Genomic DNA, 22,161 nt, shown 5'->3' with positions numbered 1-22,161 from the left:
CTCATATTTAAATGATTGTCCACTAGGACTCCAATCCTGCCCATAGTTACTGCTATTGAGCCAAGTTTCATCCAATCTATCTGTACATTTAATTTTTCTTGCCTAAGTGTAAAAACCTTGCTTTTGTCTACATTGAATTTCATTTTGTTAGATAGAGCCCAGTGTTCAAGCCTGTGGGGATCCATCTTTTTGGATCCTGAGCTTGTCTTCTGAGGTGTTGACTATTCCTGTCAGCTTGTTGTTGCCTGCAAATTTTATAAGTTCATCTTTTAACCCCTCCTCTAAATCATTTATAAAGATATTGAAGAGTACTGGGCCCAAAACAGAACCTTACTTTAACCCTCTGTTTCCTTCCTTCCATGTAGATGTAGTTCCATTAAGGGCTAAACATTGAGTATGGTTTATCAGCCAGTTACAAATACATCTGGTGGTGATGCTATCTATCCCACATTTTTCTATTTTACCAAGAAGGTTGTGGTCTACTTTGTCAAATGCCTTACTGAAATCCAAGTATACTATATCCACAACATTTCACTGGTCCACTAATTTAGTTACTTTATCAAAGAATGAAATAAGATTTGTTTGGCATGATCTGTTTTTGACAAATCCATGTTGGCTTCTAGTTGTAACTACATGCTTCTAAGTGTTCACAAATCGATTGCTTTATTATCTTTGCCAGGATCTTCTCAGGTATTGATGTCAGGCTGATTGGTCTGTAGTTTCCTGGATCTAATTTTTTCCGTTTTTTGAAGATGGGAATCACATCTGATAATGCTACTCCAGGATCTTTGAAAGTGGTTCAGTGGTTCCGAGATCACATCTGTCAGTTCCTTCAGAACTCTGGAATCTAATCCATCAGTCCCAGTGATTTGAATTCATCTAGAGTTGACAGGTGTTCTCTTACCATTTTCTTGCCTATTTCAATTTGAATTCCTTGGCTGTCTTTTACTGTTTTGTTTTTGGTAGGTTGGGCTATTTTTTCTTTTTGTGTGAAGACAGATGCAAAGAAAAAATTAAGCAGCTCTGCTTTCTCCTTGCTGATGGTCACTTTCTTGCAATCTTCTCCCGTTAGTGTTTCTTTGACTTTTTTCTTGTTTTTTATATGTTGAAAGAAACTTTTAAAATTATTTTTGACATTTGTTGCAAGTTTTAGATCATTCTGAGCCTTAGCTTTCCTGACTTCATCTTTGAAAATTTAGGCTATATGCTGGTATTCTGCCTTAGTTATGTGTCCCTCTTTCCATTTTTTATACTTATCCTTTTTGTCTTTTCGTTTATTAGGCAGTTCTTTGTGCAACCATGCTAAACTCTGCCATAACATTGTTTAGCAAAACCAGCAAATGCACTTTACAATGCTTGTCTTTTGCTATATTAAACCATCACTAATGCCAATAGTAATATATGATAAGGTATATCTGAGCAGCCAGTTGTACAAATTGTGGATATAATAAGTTGATTTCAGACAGTCCATTTCTTATAGTTTTCTCTGATTGGAATAGTATATTTTCAGTTTAGTATTTGTCATGATTTAATGCATGTAAGTCTTAATGTAATAAAAGAAGAATAAGTGGATATACTAGGCAATGGATATATTTAATCATATTGTTTTTGTTGCTTGCATCATGCAATTCTAGAGAACATATTAGAACCTGAACTTGGCTATGTTTACTCAAACAAAGTCCTATTAACTTTCTTAGAAAGTGTGTAATATTACAGCAGGAGAGGGGCAACCCTGTAACCAATTTTTAGTAGAGCTCTACAGGATTGTCATGTAAATGTGTTTTTTTTTAAATATATATAATGAAGATAACTTAGAAACATTGCAAAGTTCAGGCCTTTTGTAAAGAAAGAACTTTAAGTTTATTTTCACTCTGGAGTAGATATTTAGAATGAAGGTCTGATACTTTTAACTCCACAGCTCAATTATATTCATTGGTTTATTTTATTAGTTTACTTGCAATGTAAATTTGAGTTCTGCATTATTAGAAAATTAGAGTAGAACATCTGAGTGACAGAATTTCAGAAGAGATTTTATTATTCAGTCTGTAATATAGAAATGAAAATAGGATTTAGATGTTTTGCCATTTTCATTTGTGGGGGGAAATCAGTGTTTTTTTTAAAAAAATAGCCATTAAAGAAATATTAAGTGTTATACAAATAGTTTAATGTAATTTTAATATGGATCCAGTTATACTGTGTTTTATAAAATATAAAGCTTGCATCAAGTTTTAAAATCCTTTGAGTTATTGTAAACCCAATTTGAGCTAGGAAAACCTGTGGAATTATTTAGCTAAAATTGAAGAGTAAATATGAAGATGGGTAATATTAAATATAATTTTGGAACAAAAAGTTGCAGTAATCACTATGAACAAATCATGACAAAGAGTCTTAAAAAGTATTATGTTTCTTCTAATTTTGAGATAATTCAACAAAAGATTGTTTATTATTTATTGGACATCAGAGAATGTCCAAAGGCTGGCTGCAAATTTTATTGTTTAAAAATGGAAAATTACATAAAAGCAGTTACCTATATAGCTCCTTTACTATTGCCCTGGCTTTGTTTGATATCCATAATATTGTTGATAAGGTTTTGGGGAAAATAATGTGATTTGTTTCTAAATTATATACCTCTTGAAACCTAGTTGCCGAAGAAGTTATGAAAATTAGATATTGACTTATCAGTCAGTAATTTATCTTGCAGATCAAAAAAACCAAATACAGTTTTAGGCTGTATCAACAAAATAGTTGATGATTTCTGAAACGTAAGAATTAGTAGTTTATCTTGCGATGGTGAATCCCATCTTAGCACCACTGTCCTTTTTTACAATGGTAATGTATGTATTGAAATGTGTATATTAAGTCACTGAATAAACTCATTCAACACATGGTCAGGAGTCATTAATATGCTGATAATATTCAGTTGTATATCTAAATTCCAGACTAAATAGATGAGGAAGTACTGTCTGGATGTCTGAGCGAGGGTCTTGATGGGGAGAAATATATTTAAGTTTAACCATAGCAAGACAAAGTGCTTTTTGTATTTGGAAGATATAGTAGCTGATTCCAGAGACATACCATCTTTAGTTTTTGCTCTGACACAAGGAACTCGTTCTTCTGTTTGGACTCCTCTTTTACTTATAGTTCCTGCTTGATGGAGCAGATGGCAATGTGACCTGGAGGACTTTTTCATTGCTTCATCTGGTGTGTCAGATAATATAAAATTATAGATTGCAGTTATAGAAAGTCAAATTGATTGAATATTATACATTTTTACAAAACAATATGAACAATCTGGCAATCAAACTAATTGCTCAGGGAGGTGACAGATTCCTTTACCTGAGTGGCTTATGTTTTTATCTCCCCCCCCCCCCCGATTCCAAAGCAAAGACTCATTTTATCATATTTATAACAAGATTTTTAAAAAATTAAAATAAACACCGTGTAAAAATAGAAAGGGCAAACAGTATGACAACCAATGAAATACTAATGGAGGAAAAAAAGAATAGAAAAAAGGAGACCCAAAATAAAAGTACCCAGAGAAAATTTTGAAAGCTTAATGCTAAGCATCCCTACAGAGATGATATGGACAAAGTTATCTGGGAAGAGTTTGATTCTATTAGGCTTGATGAATAATGGACAAGCTTTAAAAACTTAGTTCCATCACCTCTGTTTTAGATCCCTGTTTTTCCTGATGGGCTAAGGCCTACTGGGAGGTGTCATGTGATTTGGCTATAGCGGTGATTAATTCCTCTTTAATTTAATTCCTGTCTCTGAAGGAGGCAGTGGTCTGCCCCCTTCTCAAGAGATGCTGGATCCAGTGGTACTGGGAAATTTTTGGCCAGTTTTCAACCATCCATTTGGGGAGAAGGTTGTGGAAAAGATTGTGCAGCAGCTTCAAACATCTCTGGAGGAAGTAGATTATCTGAATTCCTTTCAGTCATTATTCAAATCTGAGATGGCATTGATTGCAACCTTGGATCATTTCTGGCAAGAGGGGGAGGGGGATGGCATGTTGTCCTTGCTCTTTTTGACCTCTCAGAAGTTTTCAATAACATTGATTATGGTATCCTTCTAGACTGATTGTGTGGGTGGCACTGAATTGTGCTCATTATCTTCCTTCCTCCAGGCCTGGTTTGCAGTTGATAGGGAAGAAGATGTCCAGCACATGGTCCCAATTGTGTAGGGTTGCTGCAGAGCTTGTTGCTCTCTCATCTTTTGTTTAATATCTACATAAATCCTCTGGGTGAGGTCATTCAGGTGCTCTTGTATTTGTGATTTTAATAAATTACGCATACCCCAATAGATTAGTATAAAATTGTGCAGTGTAAGAAATGACAATTGTTGTTAATCTTAATGTCTGGGTTGGAATTGTAATCTCAAAGTTTGGGAATTATGATGCCAGAAAGGGAATTGTTCAGCATATAGTTCCTGGTCTGTTGTTTATATTCAGTTTTCCTCACATAACACTGAATCCTTTCCTTTGAATGCTATAAATACATTTAATTTTGAATACTTCTATATTGTGTAACACTCAAAATTACTCTTTAGTTGTATGAAGCTGTTTTAGCCTGAGAAACTGGTTGATATGACATTTAAATTTATAAGGCACTTTGCATATAATGATCAGTCAAAATCTTTAAGAAATCTGGCTCTTTGTTAATAACTAGTTGGTTTATGCTGCCCAATATTTCACCATTTGACTCCTGCCAGCAGAAGAAGCCAAATCTGTCATTATGGAAGTTGTAGTTCTGAATTTGTGAGGTGTCACCAAGTTGCTTAACTAAGGACTATATAAACAAGGTTATTTCTGTCTATGCTTTTCTTGGTTTGTTGTTTTTCTAATTGGAGTCTGAAACCGCCTTTTTTCTTAGGCAAGTAACAGAGATTTCAATATGAATATAAAACTAAATAAGGCCTCAGCCTTTGATGAGAACCAAATAGGAGCAGTTAGATTACAGTTACATAATGGCTTCTTTTAAATGTCAGAATTTGATATTAAAACTGGTCAGTATTAATAAATAATTAAATGTATTTAGTTATTATACTTGAAGATGCAAGATATGGAATAACAGTCATAAATTAGAGGGGAACATTTTCTGATTATTAAAAAAAAACCCTAATAATAAGAACATGAAACCTATTATGGGAGATTGGATTCTTTTTGCTGGTTCCATGCGGAGCCATCTGGTGAGGGTGTTTTAATTTAGAGATGTATACAAAAGCCAATGGCCTAAATATTTGTTTAAATTATTGTTGTATTTTTATGGATATAGTAATAATAGTACATAACCCCTGAAACTGTTCCCAGAACATATGGCTTAAGTTGAGCACTACTTGAAATTATGATTGGTTGGTTGGTTTAATTGATTTATATAGCCAGCCTACTTGACACACAACTCAAATTTATGTTATGCTTCATAAGAAACCCAGCCTGATTCATGTTTCTAAACATATAGGACAGCTGTGGTTTTGATTAGTGTCTATTAATTGCTTACGGGCCAGTATATGAACACAGCTCAGAAGGACATTGGGAACAGCACCAATTATTCCTAAATAGAACAGTCACCCAAAATTCAAGGCCTAGATGGATTTATCTGAATTTATTTATTTATTTATTGTTTAAATTTCTATACCGCTCTTCTCCCAAAGGACTCAGGGCGGTTTACAGCCAGAATAAAACAATTGATACAAAAATTAAAACCAATTTAAAAAGAGAAAAATTTAAAGTTGGCTGGACACTATAAAACCCATAAAAAACCCATTTAAAAACCCCATTTAAAAACCCATTAGGCTAGTCCTGCGCGATGAAACAAAAATGTTTTCAGCTCGCGCCGAAAGATTCGGAGATCAGGGAATAGCCGTAAAGTACAGCATATACCAAGGTAAAGCACTGTACCTGCTCTGTTCTGCATAGACAGATAATCACATAGTAATACGAATATAAGTTCAAGAATGGAACTACCATCAGCCACTTCCTCTATATAGAGGACATCAAATTGTGTGCTAAGAGTGAATTGACTCGCTCATCCATCCATCCATCCATGAATTACAGCGAGGAGGTTGGAATGTCGGATGTCATTTGGACTCGAGAAGTGTAGCCAAGAGAGAGAACTACCAGCAAGTCACATAACAGCCATGCTGACCAGCCACAAATACCTTTGTATCCAAGAGTCACGTAGGAACCATGGGGAGGAGGCAAGGAAGACACCAACACCAAAGATAAGACAGGTCCTGAAGAGCCAGCTCATAAAGAGCAAGTTCCATGCCATCAACATGTATGCTCTGCTGGTCATTAGATACCTTGCCAATATAGTGAGCTGGCCAAAAGAGGACATGGAAGATAATGATGTGAAGATCGAGAAGATCTCACAATCTATAATGTTTTCCACCCAACGTCCAATACCCAGATATAGTACAACAGTTGAAAACAATATCTAAACCAATGTCCTGGATGAAACCCATAGCATCTGAGAGTATATCAGTAAGATAACACCCAAACAGCTGAGAGAATGTCTGAGGCAGCAATGGACAAAGGAGGAAGATCAAGCAGAGGAAGTGCCATTGCAGGATAAGACCTACAAGGGATGTACCATCAAGAGGTAGCTGAGGTGGTTGAACATTGGGAAATCCTGCCAGTGGCCAGAAAGAGCTGGCCTGAAAGAGAACACTAGTCACAGCAACACAAGAACAGGAACTAAGCATCAGATCTATAGAACCAGGGGTCTGCTGTACTAGCTAGGACCCAAGTTGCAAACTGTGCAGAGAGAGATCTCAGAGACTGTTCAACACATAGTGACAGGATATAAATTTCAGGCAGGAACACCATATATTGAAAGACACAACCAAGTAGGTGGCTTTGTGTACAGTACAGGGACATTTGCACAGTGTATGGGCAGTACCCTCCCAAGTCCAGATGAAAGATTTGTGGAGAATAATAGGGCTAAGATTCTCTGAGACTTCCAGATCCAGGCTGAAAGGCAATCAACCAAGAAAACTTGATTTCAGGTTAAGGCTTTGGATCTGTTCAGCCTCTTTTGGAATACATTCCACCGAGTAAAAATAATACCGTATATATAAGCTTAGCCCAGGAACAATCCACCTCTAGAGATTTTAAATATTTCCAAAAAATCCCAAGTCAATGTTCATGTTGGATGGGGTTAATGCAGTGGTGAAATGTAAAATTTGTTACTATCGGTTCTGTGGGTGTGGCTTGGTGGGGGGTGGTAATGTGACTGGGTGGGCATGGCCAATTTTTTTTTACTTTTAAAAGCATTTTTTCTACAACCTCCTCGACCGAAGCGGTTGTAGAAAAAATGATTTTAAAAGGCTTGATGATCCCAGCTGAGCCACACGATCATCAGAGGCTTTTTTTTTACTTTTAAAAGCATTTTTTCGTCTGAAGAAAAAATGCTTTTAAAAATAAAAAAAACCCTCAGATGATTGCGCGGCTCAGCTGGGCATGGGGGTGGGCAGGGATTTTTGCTACTGGTTCTCCGAACCACCTACCATCATCGCTATTGGATCGGGTGATCCGATCCGAACTGGGAGCATTTCACCCCTGGGTTAATGGGAGTTGATATCCAAAACATTTGGGAAGGATTGGATAACCTGGCTCTGCAATAATAAGATAGAACGTATATTTAGCATATTCTGCAAATAAAAATGATAATTTAGGAAAATAGAGTTCTTCATAAGGTTGATAAGGAACGCCTATACAGTTCTTTTGGCAGTCATCAATACTAATTTTAGAATTTGAATCCATTATTGAGCATAAAGTAGGGCATGATGGATAATCCTTGAGAAGTAATCCATCTGAATTCTAGCACTTATAGATTCTTAAATTCTAGTAAAGCTTACAGCATTAATTATAAAATGCATAATTTATTTTAGCCATTATAATTTATAACTTGATAAATGCATATTATTCTCTTACATAAAAATACATTACTAAAATGTGTGATAGGAGATTATGATTGAGCTTCAAGGGTAATAAGTGGGTAAGTTTTGTGATGCTGAGTATTAACAATCTCCAGTTTATTCTTTATCAGTTTAATTTGAAATAGATTATATGTGTTTACCCATACACACTCATCCTATAGAAATCTTTATAGATTCAATTTAAATGTTGAATTTGGATTTTCCTATCAGAGTCCTGGATATTGGCATGATGCTTTCTCAGTTGCTTAGCAGAGTAAAAGAAAAGGCTATTATTAATATTAAATATCTGCAAAAATGTTTTTTCTTTTTCTTCATTAATGTTTTTAGAGTATGAGCACCTCCATATAATAGATATATGGGGGAAGATTTCCCTTCGAAAAATAGATATTTTTCTGAATTGCGTTAAAAATTAAAAATACCAATGAGGCAAAAATCCACCTTTAACTTCTAATTCCTAATTCAAAATACACTTTAAAGGTGTTTAAATTATTCTTCTTTTTCAAATCTTACTTGCTAGGTAGAAATTAATACATTATAAATCAACTTACTTACTTTCTTTTTTTTTTCTCATTTTCAAGAAATGTGGATTGTTTTTCATTATTCTACAAAAAGTTTTTAGAAATCAGCATTACTTTCCCACAACTTATAGGAATTTCATCCTAAAAGACATTTGATTTGTTTTCTACAAGATTTCTTTCTTCCCTTTATTTTCTCCCTAAACACATGTGTTTTTCCTGGAACCATTTAATGGCAAAATTCAAAGTTGGACATGGGTGTGTTCCTTGTTGAAATGAGTTCTTAAATCTTGGCAAATGTTTTCTAGATTAGTTTGCAGAGCAAAATGTAATCCAAATGGGAAAGGTAACACAAGATTTTTTTTTCTAATTAGTTAGTTACACTAGAAGAAATGTTCAATAATTCATTAATATCTGAATATTGGGAAAGTATTTTCTCAGTCTTTAATACTTTCAGGAAAGGAAAATAATAAAAATCAAACAAATATTTTGAGTAAAAAGTAAAAAAAATGGTATTATCTTTGAAAAGCTGGAGTAAAATATATAAATTAAATGGAAAAATTGCTTTTTTGTTTCATTACTGTTTTGAAATGAGTATATATAAAGCAGACAAACATGACCTGTTTAATTTCCATTTTTCAGTTATATGGGAATTGGGCTCTCAGCTCAAGGAGTGAACATGAACAGACTACCAGGTACGATGAAGAATAATTATTTTAAAAAAAACCTTTATTGTTTTGATGTATTAATCCATTCAACTTTTCTTTCTTTTCTTCATTAATGTTTTTAGAGTATGAGCACCTCCATATAATAGATATATGGGGGAAGATTTCCCTTCGAAAAATAGATATTTTTCTGAATTGCGTTAAAAATTAAACATACCAATGAGGCAAAAATCCACCTTTAACTTCTAATTCAAAATACACTTTAAAGGTGTTTAAATTATTCTTCTTTTTCAAATCTTACTTGCTAGGTAGAAATTAATACATTATAAATCAACTTACTTACTTTCTTTTTTTTTCTCATTTTCAAGAAATGTGGATTGTTTTTCATTATTCTACAAAAAGTTTTTAGAAATCAGCATTACTTTCCCACAACTTATAGGAATTTCATCCTAAAAGACATTTGATTTGTTTTCTACAAGATTTCTTTCTTCCCTTTATTTTCTCCCTAAACTCATGTGTTTTTCCTGGAACCATTTAATGGCAAAATTCAAAGTTGGACATGGGTGTGTTCCTTGTTGAAATGAGTTCTTAAATCTTGGCAAATGTTTTCTAGATTAGTTTGCAGAGCAAAATGTAATCCAAATGGGAAAGGTAACACAAGATTTTTTTTTCTAATTAGTTAGTTACACTAGAAGAAATGTTCAATAATTCATTAATATTTGAATATTGGGAAAGTATTTTCTCAGTCTTTAATACTTTCAGGAAAGGAAAATAATAAAAATCAAACAAATACTTTGAGTAAAAAGTAAAAAAAATGGTATTATCTTTGAAAAGCTGGAGTAAAATATATAAATTAAATGGAAAAATTGTTTTTTTGTTTCATTACTGTTTTGAAATGAGTATATATAAAGCAGACAAACATGACCTGTTTAATTTCCATTTTTCAGTTATATGGGAATTGGGCTCTCAGCTCAAGGAGTGAACATGAACAGACTACCAGGTACGATGAAGAATAATTATTTAAAAAAACCCTTTATTGTTTTGATGTATTAATCCATTCAGCTTTTCTTTCTTTTAGATGACAAAACTATCTTTAATAAGTTTTTAATGTAATCTAGGATTTAGAAATCCTAGGTTGATTTTTGTTGGTTTTTATTTAAGCTATAACTTGTCCTATCCTATCAAAACTTACTCCAACGTTTCAAGAGTGATTTGCAGGAAGGTAATGCTGGCCTTCCATGCAAGCATCAGTTAAACAACATTTAGCATAACAGAACTGAAAAAAACACTGTAACTCAGTATAAATTTCATTTGGAATAGGCTACTCATATGGCCTACTCATTTTATAATAACAATTATAAAATGTTTCTGTCCAAAAAAAGGGATATTCAACATGTCACAATTCTGTGAATATCTTAACTCTGCTTAGGAAATTTCAAAATGTAACATTTTGACCAAGAAGAGGAGTTGAGATGCTAACAGAGAATTTGAAAAGATAGTTTTTTCACTATTCTGATGCTGATTTCACTTTAAGCACAATATATTTGAGGAACACTTTCTAAACAATTGGGTCAAAAAAGAGTTATTAGTAACATAAATGTTTTTCTTAGCACTTATTTGAAACTGCTTGGAAATTGTAAATGCTTTGAAAGAATTGATTGCTAATTATAAAATGCTTAAAGGCTTCTGTTGGTAATTGCCCAAATTGCACTGTTTTTCATTTTGTGTATGCATGGTGGTTTAAATTACCGCTCTCTCCCCCAAAAAATTTTTAAATCCTTTTTTTCTTAATTGAAATATAGTTAGTTGCTAGGTTAATTTATGTATGGCTGAATGAGTGAAGGGCTTCAAACTGAGTAGACAAGAGGATGTACATACTGGCCTTAGCCTCTTTTCTCCTTCTGACTTCTATTGCCTGAAAACTGAAGACAGAGTTTATTCATTTGTTTAGTACTATTACTGATATATTTTGGAACTGTTTTATTAGGATACTGAATCACATGAAATTCTCTATGCCAGTTCAAGCAAACATGCTTATGTTCTCCTCCAATTGAATATGTGTAGAATGAGGACAATAGAAGATGGACCTATAGAATAGTACCATATCATTCAGTGCAGTGGTGGGTTGGCGGACATTTGGCCAAGGTTGCCGAACCGTTAGCTATGGCCGGCAGGTCACGCCCCCAAACCGGTCCCCCAGTCACCACTTGCTCGGCCCGACCACCATGTTCGTTGCCGCCATGTTCTTCGCATGCGCATCCCATTGCCTTGCAAATCCAGTGGGATGAGCATGCGCGAAGAACATGGCAACAACGGCAGCAGCTTTTTCCATCAGTACTTTTTGGTTGCCTGTGGAGAAAGCAGCTGACAAAGAAGCCATTTCCAGCAGCGGTGGCTGTCTGGGGGCCGCCGAAAACTCCGGTCAGTTTGCCTTCCCGAGTCTGGACCATCCGCCACGGAAGGTAAGCTGGCGAACAAAGAGGCAGTGGTGGGGGAGGAAGGCAGGCAAGCAGCTCTGGCCATGAGGTCCGCTTGGAAGGCAAGCAAGCATGTCAGGGCCGCCCGGCCATGGGGAAGAGAGTTAACAGCCTACTCCCTTCCCTGTGGCCCTGCCATGCTTGCCTGCCTTCCCCGAGGTTCCTCACGCCTTTGCCTTCCAAGGTCGGGTCACCCATCCAGCCCGTGATGGGAGATGTGCCACTTCCGGCCCGGCCAGTGGGTGGGTGGGTGGGTAGCCCTTTGGGGAGACGGAGCCACTGCTCTTGAGCTGAGAAGGGCAGCGACAGCAGTGGTGCTACAGAAGGGCAACCGGATGTCCCAGAGCTGCTGCATATGTGCACCGCATGTGAAGGGAGGCAGACACCATGCCTCTGAGGAAAAGAGGTGGCGGTGAAGCCCTGGCTGTCACCCAGGAGAGGGCTGCGAAGGGACCTACACAAGCGCATGCATGCCCCCCTGTCACCCCCGCTGCCGCTACTTTTGCTGTCGGTTTCTCGGCGCTTTTAAAGTCGATCTTGAAGAGTTGGAAGGCTAGAACAATGAACAATGAATTTGGCAGCGATCTAAGAAAACATCTTCCAGCTCTTCAAGATCGACTTTTAAGAGCACCGAGAAGCCAACTGTAAAAGTAGCGGCAGCGGGGATGACGGACGTGTGTGTGTCCCTCTGCATGGACTTGGAGGCAGACATTGCCCCTCTGAGGAAAAGAGGTGGCGGCAAAGCCCTGGCTGTCACTTGGGAGAGGAGGACCGCAGAGGGGGACACACACACATGCCCCTGTTGCCGCTACTTTTGCTGTCACTTTCTCGGCGCTCGTAAAGTTGATCTTGAAGAGCTGGAAGACATTTCCTTAGATCACCACCAAACTCATTGTTGGGAATATCAGGCTAGCCCCTGAATATACAAGAAGTCTTGGGCAAAGTTCTTCCAAAGAATGTGCGTGTTTGCTCTGTGATAGAGGCTGAGAAGGAGAAGACTTGGCCGAACTTTGGAAGAACTTTGCCCAAGACTTCTCATATATTCAGGGGCTAGTCTGACGCTCCCAGGAATGAGTTTGCCGTCTTCAGGGATAAGGAAACATCTTCCAGCTCTTCAAGATTGACTTTAAGAGCACCAAGAAGCCAAGAGCAAAAGTAGCGGCAGCACGGGCGATGGACGTGTGGCGTGTCCCTCCGTGGTCCTCTCCTAGGTGATAGGGCTTCACCGCCGCCTCTTTTCCTCAGAGGTGTGGTATCTGCCTCCAAATCCTTGTGGAGGGTCATACACACACACCTGTCTTCCCCATTTTCTAGTCAGGGCTGCTTGGCAGGCAGGCTTTTATTTTGTCAGCCCAAGGGGGGGAGGTACATAGGAAATCACCCTGTCTCTGCAGCATCGGTCATGTGACTGAGTTGGCATGGCCAACTCGATGTGACTCACAGCAAGGTGCCGCCCCACCTTACCTTGAGTGACTTCGAGTTGGCCACACCCACTTAGTCACATAACCACCAAGCCACAGCCATGCCCACCAAACAAGCCACGCACACAGAACTGGTAGTAAAAAATTTGGAACCCACCCCTGATTCAGTGGCGGAAAATAGGTAATGTAAACATTGAAGAGACATCTTGTCTAATTTGGATTTTTAGTAAGAATTAATTAAGATGATACTATTTGACATTTTTAACATTTTCTCAAACCATAGTCTAAAAATCAAGATTAGTTTTTATAGCCATTCTTCACTGTTAGTAACATTGTAAATCCTAGATTTAGTTTAAAAATAGGAAAAATTATCTTAAAATGCATTTTAAATAATAATTACATAACTGATATATTCTAAGATTGGTTGTGATTTTATCCCCAGCACTGTGTATTCTAACTGTCCTTAAGCAGAGGAAATGCAGAAAACATTCCTGGTCTGAAAAGTTTACAACAGCTATATACACATATTTTGGAGAATTGTTCTTGAATAAATCATTATATTTATAATCTTCTTTATATGCATTTCTTTACATTTCTAAAAATTGTACTGGAAAGGAAAATGAGAAAGGAAGAATTGATTTCATTAATTAATTTCATTACTTTGAATCACATTTTAATCATTTGTTTTCCTACAAAATTCAGCAGATTATTGATGCAAATGCAGAATGCTGTCATATATAACTTTCCATACGTCATCTGTTTTTTATGCTTGTCTAGCCTCAGCTGTAGCACACAGTTTCATGTTGTAATGCCAGAATCAGGTTCATTTTCAAAGTCAGTTTACTGAAGATTTCTAAACTCTGTTAATTTATTTGTATAAGGCTGATACAACTAAATAGTACTGTGAGAAAATTTCAACCTAACAGCTTGATGAATAGGCCAATAACAATCTTGATAGAACTGACACTAGAAAAAACGACTTTGGAAATTTCAACCTAACAGCTTGATGAATAGGCCAATAACAATCTTAATAGAACTGACACTAGAGAAGATGACTTTGGAAGAGAAGAAGGGGAGAATACTGTTTCCTAGGTACAAAGCAATGGTGGGATTCAGCCAGTTCTGTCCAGATCCCGCAAACCAGTAGCGGTGACTGCGGGAAGCTCCACCCAGCCGCCTGAATGTAATGTGCGACTACTGTGCATGCGCAGAAGGCTGTGTGCATGTGCAGAGGTAGCGCATAAGAGCGAAGCATATGCGTGCGCTCACATTTGCAAACTGCTAGGGAAGGTAAGTGCTGGTACTAAGAGAACATTTCAGTATCTCTTCTGCTGCTTTCAAATCATGCATTGAACAAGAACTTCACAGTCAGTTTTTACATGCCAAACCTTATAACCTATGATCTGTGCTGAATCAGGGGACAAATTATTTGATGAATGGGTGGCAACTATAATTAAGGGAACCTTTGTGTAACTCCATCTTGTGCACCAATTAAGCCCTTTCCTGGAGAACTTGCTCATAGTCACTCATGCCTGGTCACCTTTAAATTTAGACTATTGCAATATGCTTTTCATGGGGCTGTCACTGAAAATTACCACAAAGCTTCAACTGGTTGAAAATGCAGCACTTTTAAAGTGATTGGAGCCTTTAACTTTTCCTGTTTAACACCTGTAATGCCAGAGCTTCACTGACTACCCGTTTTCTTCTGGGTGTAACTTAAGTGCTGGTTGTTACCTTAAAGCTCTGTATGGCTTAGGTACTGATATTTATGGGATCATCTTCTAGTGCAGTGGTAGTCAACCTGCTCCCTACTGTCCACTAGTGGGCATTCCAGCTTTCATGGTGGGCGGTAGGGGTTTTGTCCAATACTGAAGCACTTTCCTTTTTTTAATTTAAACGACTTTTTAAAAAAATTTCATAGCATTATTTAAAAATATTTTCATTAGGTTTTCATAAAATTCCTTGTGACAATTTAAATTTCTGAAAATATACTATTTGTATTGCCCGCACATGTTTAGTTCACGTTACGTAAGTGAAACTAAATGGCGCTATAGTGCGACCGCAAACAAAAGAGCCTCGTCCCAGAATAGCTTGTGCATCTCCCCCAACACCACCCAGCTGTAATAGACAAGCAGAGCTGGTAGCTGGCGCCCTCCCCCCAAACCCAATCCACGATGGGCGAGAGGCATGTGCAGATGACGATACATGGTGCATTACTGTGAAACCAGTGGGCAGTTAGAAAATTTTATTACTAACAGAGATACAAAAGTGGGCAGTAGGTATAAAAAGGTTGACTACCCCTGTTCTAGTGGCTTCAACTCACTAAAAAGGGAGAGTATCTCTGGGTCCTTAGGAAATGTCATATCCAGGGGTCATAGTGATAAGCCATTTTAGTTGTAGCCCCCCTCTCTGGAACAGCAGTCTTTATGAGGTCAGTATGGCTCTAATCTATTTTCCCATTTGGAAATCCATTAAGCCATTAAATTAAATCAATTAAACTTTGGGAATAACTTTGTGGTGACGGAGACTTTCCTGCTAAGTTTGGAAACTTTAGGCTACTCCTTGGAGTGTTGTTATTTTGTTTTGATATGGATTTTACTACTGTGTTATTTTAATATTCTTTCATATTTATCTTATTCTATAAGTTAATTATACTTTTGTTTAGATTAAAGCAAAATTTAGATTACAGCAAATAAATAAATAAACGTTCTTCCTATCTAATAGTTCATAGTGTTGCAAATACATATAGCTAACTTATATATCCATGGTACTTTCTGTTTCTTGAGCTCAAAAGCACAATGATTGTCTTCCTGCCTTTATAAAACATTTTTTTAAAAAATTTGTATGTTGAGGTTGACACAGTCCAGACATTTAGTTTGCATACAGCCTTAAACAAACTAATAGGATTTGATATAGTATTTGAATCTATTGAAAGAATAATTAAATATAGATGCAGCTCTCAATGTATTTCTGGGCATTTTATGATATAGTAAATACTTATTTTTGTCTTGTTTTTAGGTTGGGATAAACATTCATATGGTTACCATGGAGATGATGGGCACTCATTTTGTTCCTCCGGAACTGGACAGCCCTATGGTCCAACATTTACAACTGGTGATGTCATTGGTTGTTGTGTAAACCTTATCAACAATACCTGCTTCTACACAAAGAATGGGCATAGTTTGGGTATGAAAAAAATTATTCTATTTTGTGAAAATATCAAATACGGATTGATAGCAAATTTGACCCATCTTTCCAAATTTTACATATGTAATTTTGATTCAGAGCTTAACCAAAAAATAAAACACACCAAAAATATAATGGTTAAAGTTTGGCTCAAACAGGTCTTAGTTTCTCAACCAAGGTCCTTGTTAGTACCTTTTTGAGGACTATGATCTGTTTTGGAGAAGTGTAATATCCACAGTTGTCCATTTTAAAAGAATAGAACATTATTAGTTTGAAATGAAAATACAGTTTAGCAGCATGCTTGAAATGCTTCTGTTCTGTGGGAATGGCATTCCTGAAACACTAAATGAATTCTGAAAGTGTTTCTGATCTTTATCAATGGAAGTTCAGAAAACATTCATTCATTCATTCATTCATTCATTTGCATAGCACACCCATTTCAAACCAGTGACTCAGGGGAGTAAATAAAAACAATAAAAACACTATACATGAAAAAATTAAATACAAGCAGTACCCAATTGCTGTTACTTGTTGGTGCTATGATCTGTCAGTATCAGTGACAATGGCAATTTGATAATAGCTTTGAAATTTATATAGTTTATTTTATTGTAAATATAGCCTTTTAATATCATTGCTTTCCAGTTATTCTGGTTATCTCAAAAATTAATGTTTGAGTAAGTTAAATATTTTTCAGTACAGCTTAATTAAACAAATAAGGATGTGGAATTATACATTCAGTGAAAAAACATGAAATGAACAGATATGTGATAGTTTCCCAGTTTGGTTTCCCTTGGTTTCATGTGTAATTGTAGTAAATATTGTACAGTGAAAGCATTAAAGTTTTAATTTTCATCCTCAACAAAAATGAAAAACCAATAGATGTAATTTTATAGGGCAGTTTCTTAAGGTAAAATATTGTATTTGATTTGAAAATGTTAGATAAAATACACAGCATTTAGTAGAACAATTACATTTTCATATGAATTGCTAATATCTTAGATAATACATTGCCATTATAACCCAGAGTTTTGAAATCTATATAGCAGAGATGAGTTGGATTTGTATTAATTAAATATAATTATAGTCAAGCAATATGGAACACTGAAATAGTGAACAAATTAAACAGAAGCAATCAAACAGTTGTGTAAAACCTTTGAAATTACAAGTTCAAAACAAAACAAAAAAGTCCCTCCTCATAATTAAGACACTTTACCCCTTCTTATGGAAATCCTTGCAAATAAAAACTTGAGAACTATGCTATTAATGGCAGGATTGTGACCCTTTAGCAGGAAAAATTTCCTCTCCCTCATAACACATTTAATTTTTTGTTGAGAGAAAGTGAAAATATTCTCGCATGTATGTTACTGTGGGAGAGACAACAAAAAATATAGAGTTACGGTCTCAGTTTCCTTCTGGCTTCTGTTGGTGAATGGGATTCTGTTGTAGCATCCATCTAATAATGTTGAAGGTGAAGTATTGAAATGAGCCAAAGTGAAGGCATTATTACCGGTAATATGCTGGCAAATAAAGTAGAATGAATAGCTTGAAGGTATAAAGTTTTTTCAGCTAAAAAACCCACCACAGGTAATTGACTGTGGCATTCAGATCTAACTGTTGAGAATGATATCAAACAGATTTTGAGGAGTTCAGTCTTGACTCTCTAGAACTAGGATCAATGGAGAAAAGAGAAAGAGATTTTAATACACAATTCTGCTAAGATTTTTGCTTCCATATTGATGAAAAGTAGTGGCTTTCTCCTTGCAATCCTGCCATGCATACTATTGTTCAGTGTTTTCCTGATGGTGATCTCATGAATACTGACATTCGGCAATGCAAGAGAGGCCTTTAGTTTGTTAAGTTATTGTTAAGTTATTAACAAACTGCTATTCTTTGAGATCTTCTGGAGAATTGCCTCCATATATAAATAATCTGCTTTCTTTGGAAATAGTTTTACAACATTTCCAGCCTGGTGAGCATTAACAACTGTTTTTCAGAGATCCTCAGAAATGGCCTTTGTCTGAACTGTTTCTACATACCTGTGCTGTGAAGATCAGATTCTGAATTCCCAGAACATTGTTCCTTAGGCAAGACACTCCCCCACACACACACAAACACCTGATTATCATCCCATTGATTGAAAGAGCTGATCTTAATTTTCCCTTCAAATGAACTGATTATCCTAGAAGCGCATATACAATTATGTGGCTTTGGATCATTTCCTCAATAAAAATGAACAAGAATAATATTTTTGACTCATATGTTTAATTGGATTCATTTTATCCAGTTCTAAAACTTTTGTGGAGAAGAAGTCACATTTTATGTCATATTTATACAGAAATATTGAAAATCCAAAAAGATTCAAAACATTTAAGCACCACTATATTAGAAAGGGAAAACAGCTGCCTTCATATCTGACTAGATAAGGTGCAGTCTTTATGATAAAACTAAAATAACTTGCCACATGAGAATTACATTTCTGTAGTAGCAGAAAATGTTAGCTGGAATGCTACATAAGAGACAGCGGTTATTTTACCACTGAATTTGGTAACAAAGCATTTATTAGTCATAATATCATATAATATTTAAATAATACTGTATTTGTTTAAATTTGGACAAAGTAAGCATTGGAGAAACATCCTAGGTTAGGTTTATTACAATTACTTTGAAAATTTAAATAATATATTTGGTATCCTAAGTGGAATAGTTAAGACCTGGTTATACCAGCAGGTCTGGATACGCCGGGAGATGGGTGAACTCAAAGGTTGCTCCACTATTGCTCCAAAAGTCTATTACTTTTCTTCTTTAGTTCTGTTTTTATACAGAACTATTATATTATAGCTTTTAAGATTCCTTAATAATTATTTTTAATTGCTTTAGGTTAACAATTGTTTTATATCTGTTTTGTTGTACTTTTGTATGCTGTTCAGTGTCACTTTCTATGAGAAAGTGGTGGCCAAATTTGATAAACAAACAAGCAAGGACAGAATGGTAACCCTTTGCAGTTTGGTACACAGTAGTAGAAGTATGATTCATAAGAGTTAACTAAAAAGTAGCTTTTCAGATAGCTTTTCTGGAAGCTGAAAATAAGAATTTCACTTGGTAAATTGGTGCTTGATAAATACTTTGACAATCCTGTGCTTTCTGGACTTGTTTATTACAAATGTAATTATATCAATAATGGAATGTGGTTGCTATTGGATGTCTTGCCTATATAAATTTATTTTCTAGCAAAAAGAAGTGAATAGCTGTTAATATTTTCTCTCTTATGGAGACATATTTTAACTACAAGACCATTAAAGCATGACTTGTGTTGACTGTGACAGTTCAGGTTTTAATTAAATATTTCTTGATTACAGGTATTGCTTTTACAGACTTGCCGGTAAGATCATTGTATTAAAGTATAAAATATCTGTGCCCAAAAAGCATTTTCCTTGCTTATATAATATGCATTTTTCAGTTAGTTCTATTTTTTTTAAATCATAAGAGCAAAGTGCATTTTAAAAATATCAAAATTACTTAATAAACATTTGTTTACAATAATGGCAGAAGATTCTAAGGAATTATGATTACCATTTGGAGTTGTGTATTTCTAACTTTTGATGTTTTATCTGGAGGATTTGCAAATATAAAATGTTAAGTTTAGCAGTAGAACACATCCTTTGCATATAAAAGGTCTCTAATTAGGTTTTTGGCATCTTCATACACATAAAAAGAAGTATTGACAAGAGGAAAAATTTGTGCTGAAATCTCTAGGCAACAATAGCTAGTTTTTATGCACAGTAGTGAGATAAAAGTACTGCAGGTAGCTTAATACCAATTCTGGTCCTCCCCAATCTCAAGATGGATGGACTTCTGCTTCCAGAATTCTTAGCACTAATACTGCTGTTCATTATGCAAAGTCCACATTTTTAGAGGACATCCAGGTTGAAAAATGGTACTATAACATCTACATAATGTTATGAGAATGTATTGATTTTAGGTTTTTTGTTCTGGTAGATTTGAAAAACATTGTCCACCATGTTAACCCCCACCCCACCACCCCAAAAAAGCAGTACGTTATTTTAGAATGTTTGTTTTATCAACCTGTTCATTACAAAAAAAAACTTTGTTTTTATAATTTTTTATTCTTGGAGACACAGGCCTGCTTCAGACTTCTTGAAACTTAGATAGATGCTGCTTCATTCAGTTCATAAGATTATCAAGTCTCTATTGCCTATCCTGATTGGCAAGAACTCTGCAAGTTTCACTGAGTGAAATTTTTCCTCCTGAGGATTTTTTAAATAGCCTTGAACCTCAAACATTAACTACTTAATTTTTCTGTTGGTGGAGCATGCAGAAGTTAACTTAATTATATGGTTCTAATGCTAACTTCAAATTATTTGCATTTTGTACGATTAAATTTTATATTGTAATTATCTCTTGCAGCCAAATCTATACCCCACAGTTGGACTTCAAACACCTGGAGAAGTAGTGGATGCTAATTTTGGACAACATCCATTTGTATTTGACATTGAAGATTATATGCGTGAATGGAGAACCAAAACTCAGGCTCAGATTGATAGATTCCCTATAGGAGATCGGGAAGGAGAATGGCAGACGATGATCCAAAAGTATGATTTGAAGATTATAATGAGTGTCTGTTTAAATTCCTATTCAAATTTGGGAGATTTTAAAACTGGTCCATTTTGGTCCCGCAAATCTTGTTCTATATTTCTTGTACGTTTGTGCAGTGAAATAAGACATGAAAATATGATTTTTATTCCTGAGAGGGTAATTTTATCTGATGTAGTTATCTCCATGTAAAACCTTGCATTTAACTCCTTTGAATAAATGTTATTCATTTTTTGTATGTGGTAGGGCTGTGCAGCACTTTGGATTTGAAGGAAAAAGGGTACTACGGAGTTTCTTAAATTTTTTAAGGGCTGCTTTGAGGACAGCCATGTGATCCTGGAAAAAGAAATTCTTTTAAAGAGTTTTAGACAGATGGTATATCTCACAAATACACACATATGTGCATACGCACATACTGCTTGCAAAGCACTTTTCCCATCTTCATATCTGAAGCATTGCACAACTCTCATTAACTTGGTGGTGGCTGCATTGATTTCTGGTCCATACTTGTTCTAGTTCTTCTAATTTAAAAGGTCTATTTTAGGAGACCATCTTGAATTATTTTTGTGCTTGGAAATGTTAGAATTATTGTATGTGCGCTAATTTCAAGTTTAAAAGTGATCTATAAAATGCAAATGTAGTTGGCAAAATCATTTTAATTTAAGTGCTGCTCTTTTAAGCTTTGCATGCGTCATATTGATATTTTCAATAGAATATGCAGCACGTACCAGGAAAGGATAATTAGATGTTCTTGAATTAGGACTAATCACTAATTCCAACTGTACATGCCTTAATTCATACCATACCATGCAAATTAAGCAGAGAGTTCTGTTTGGCAATCCTGTCATTATGGATTCTTCACAATCATGATAGGTATTCCATGTTATTGTGAATTGTTAGCACTGAAGTGGATTAAGAAGATACTGTTCTAGTAATTTGATGGGAAGATGAGTAGAATTATTTTCTCTTAATTATTTTATGAAGAGTATACTGCAGGTTTGATTTTGCTTGATTTTGAGGACGGAAAATTGTGTATATTTTTTCAGTGAAAGCTAAATTAACACATGCCATTTACCTACTGTTGCTTCTTTTCATTCAAAGCCATTTGTAACTAATAGTATGTTTTTGAATCAAGAGTTATGTGGACACACTTGGATAAATTTGATGGATAGAGAATACAGATAATCTTTCCTCTTTAATATCCAGAACTACTTTGTCTAGGACAAAGAATACTCTTTGCATGCACATTATTACGTGTGTTACACATCACTATGTTACTGCTTCTACCACATCTCTCACTGTGCTAAACAATTTTTCCATTGTGTGTAATTCCATTTTGTAGTCTTTG

The 22,161-nt window shown here is 35.5% G+C and overlaps 1 protein-coding gene across 3 annotated transcripts in view; it reads left to right on the top strand.

The window, feature by feature from the left end:
- Positions 1–22,161, top strand: part of RANBP9 (RAN binding protein 9) — a 54,517-nt gene that overhangs the window by 20,024 nt on the left and 12,332 nt on the right. For 2 of the 3 annotated variants that reach the window (XM_058178774.1, XM_058178773.1), the window contains exons 3-6: positions 10,066–10,118; positions 16,035–16,202; positions 19,559–19,581; positions 20,628–20,812. In XM_058178774.1, the coding sequence (XP_058034757.1) occupies positions 10,066–10,118; positions 16,035–16,202; positions 19,559–19,581; positions 20,628–20,812 (429 nt within the window). Of the gene's footprint in view, positions 1–9,095; positions 9,149–10,065; positions 10,119–16,034; positions 16,203–19,558; positions 19,582–20,627; positions 20,813–22,161 lie in introns of all 3 variants that reach the window. The other variant, XM_058178775.1, reaches the window with a different exon arrangement.

Source organism: Ahaetulla prasina, chromosome 3 (genome assembly GCF_028640845.1).
Source record: "Ahaetulla prasina isolate Xishuangbanna chromosome 3, ASM2864084v1, whole genome shotgun sequence".
Classification (NCBI taxonomy): domain Eukaryota; kingdom Metazoa; phylum Chordata; class Lepidosauria; order Squamata; family Colubridae; genus Ahaetulla; species Ahaetulla prasina.
This window is presented reverse-complemented; position numbering and strand designations above follow the sequence as displayed.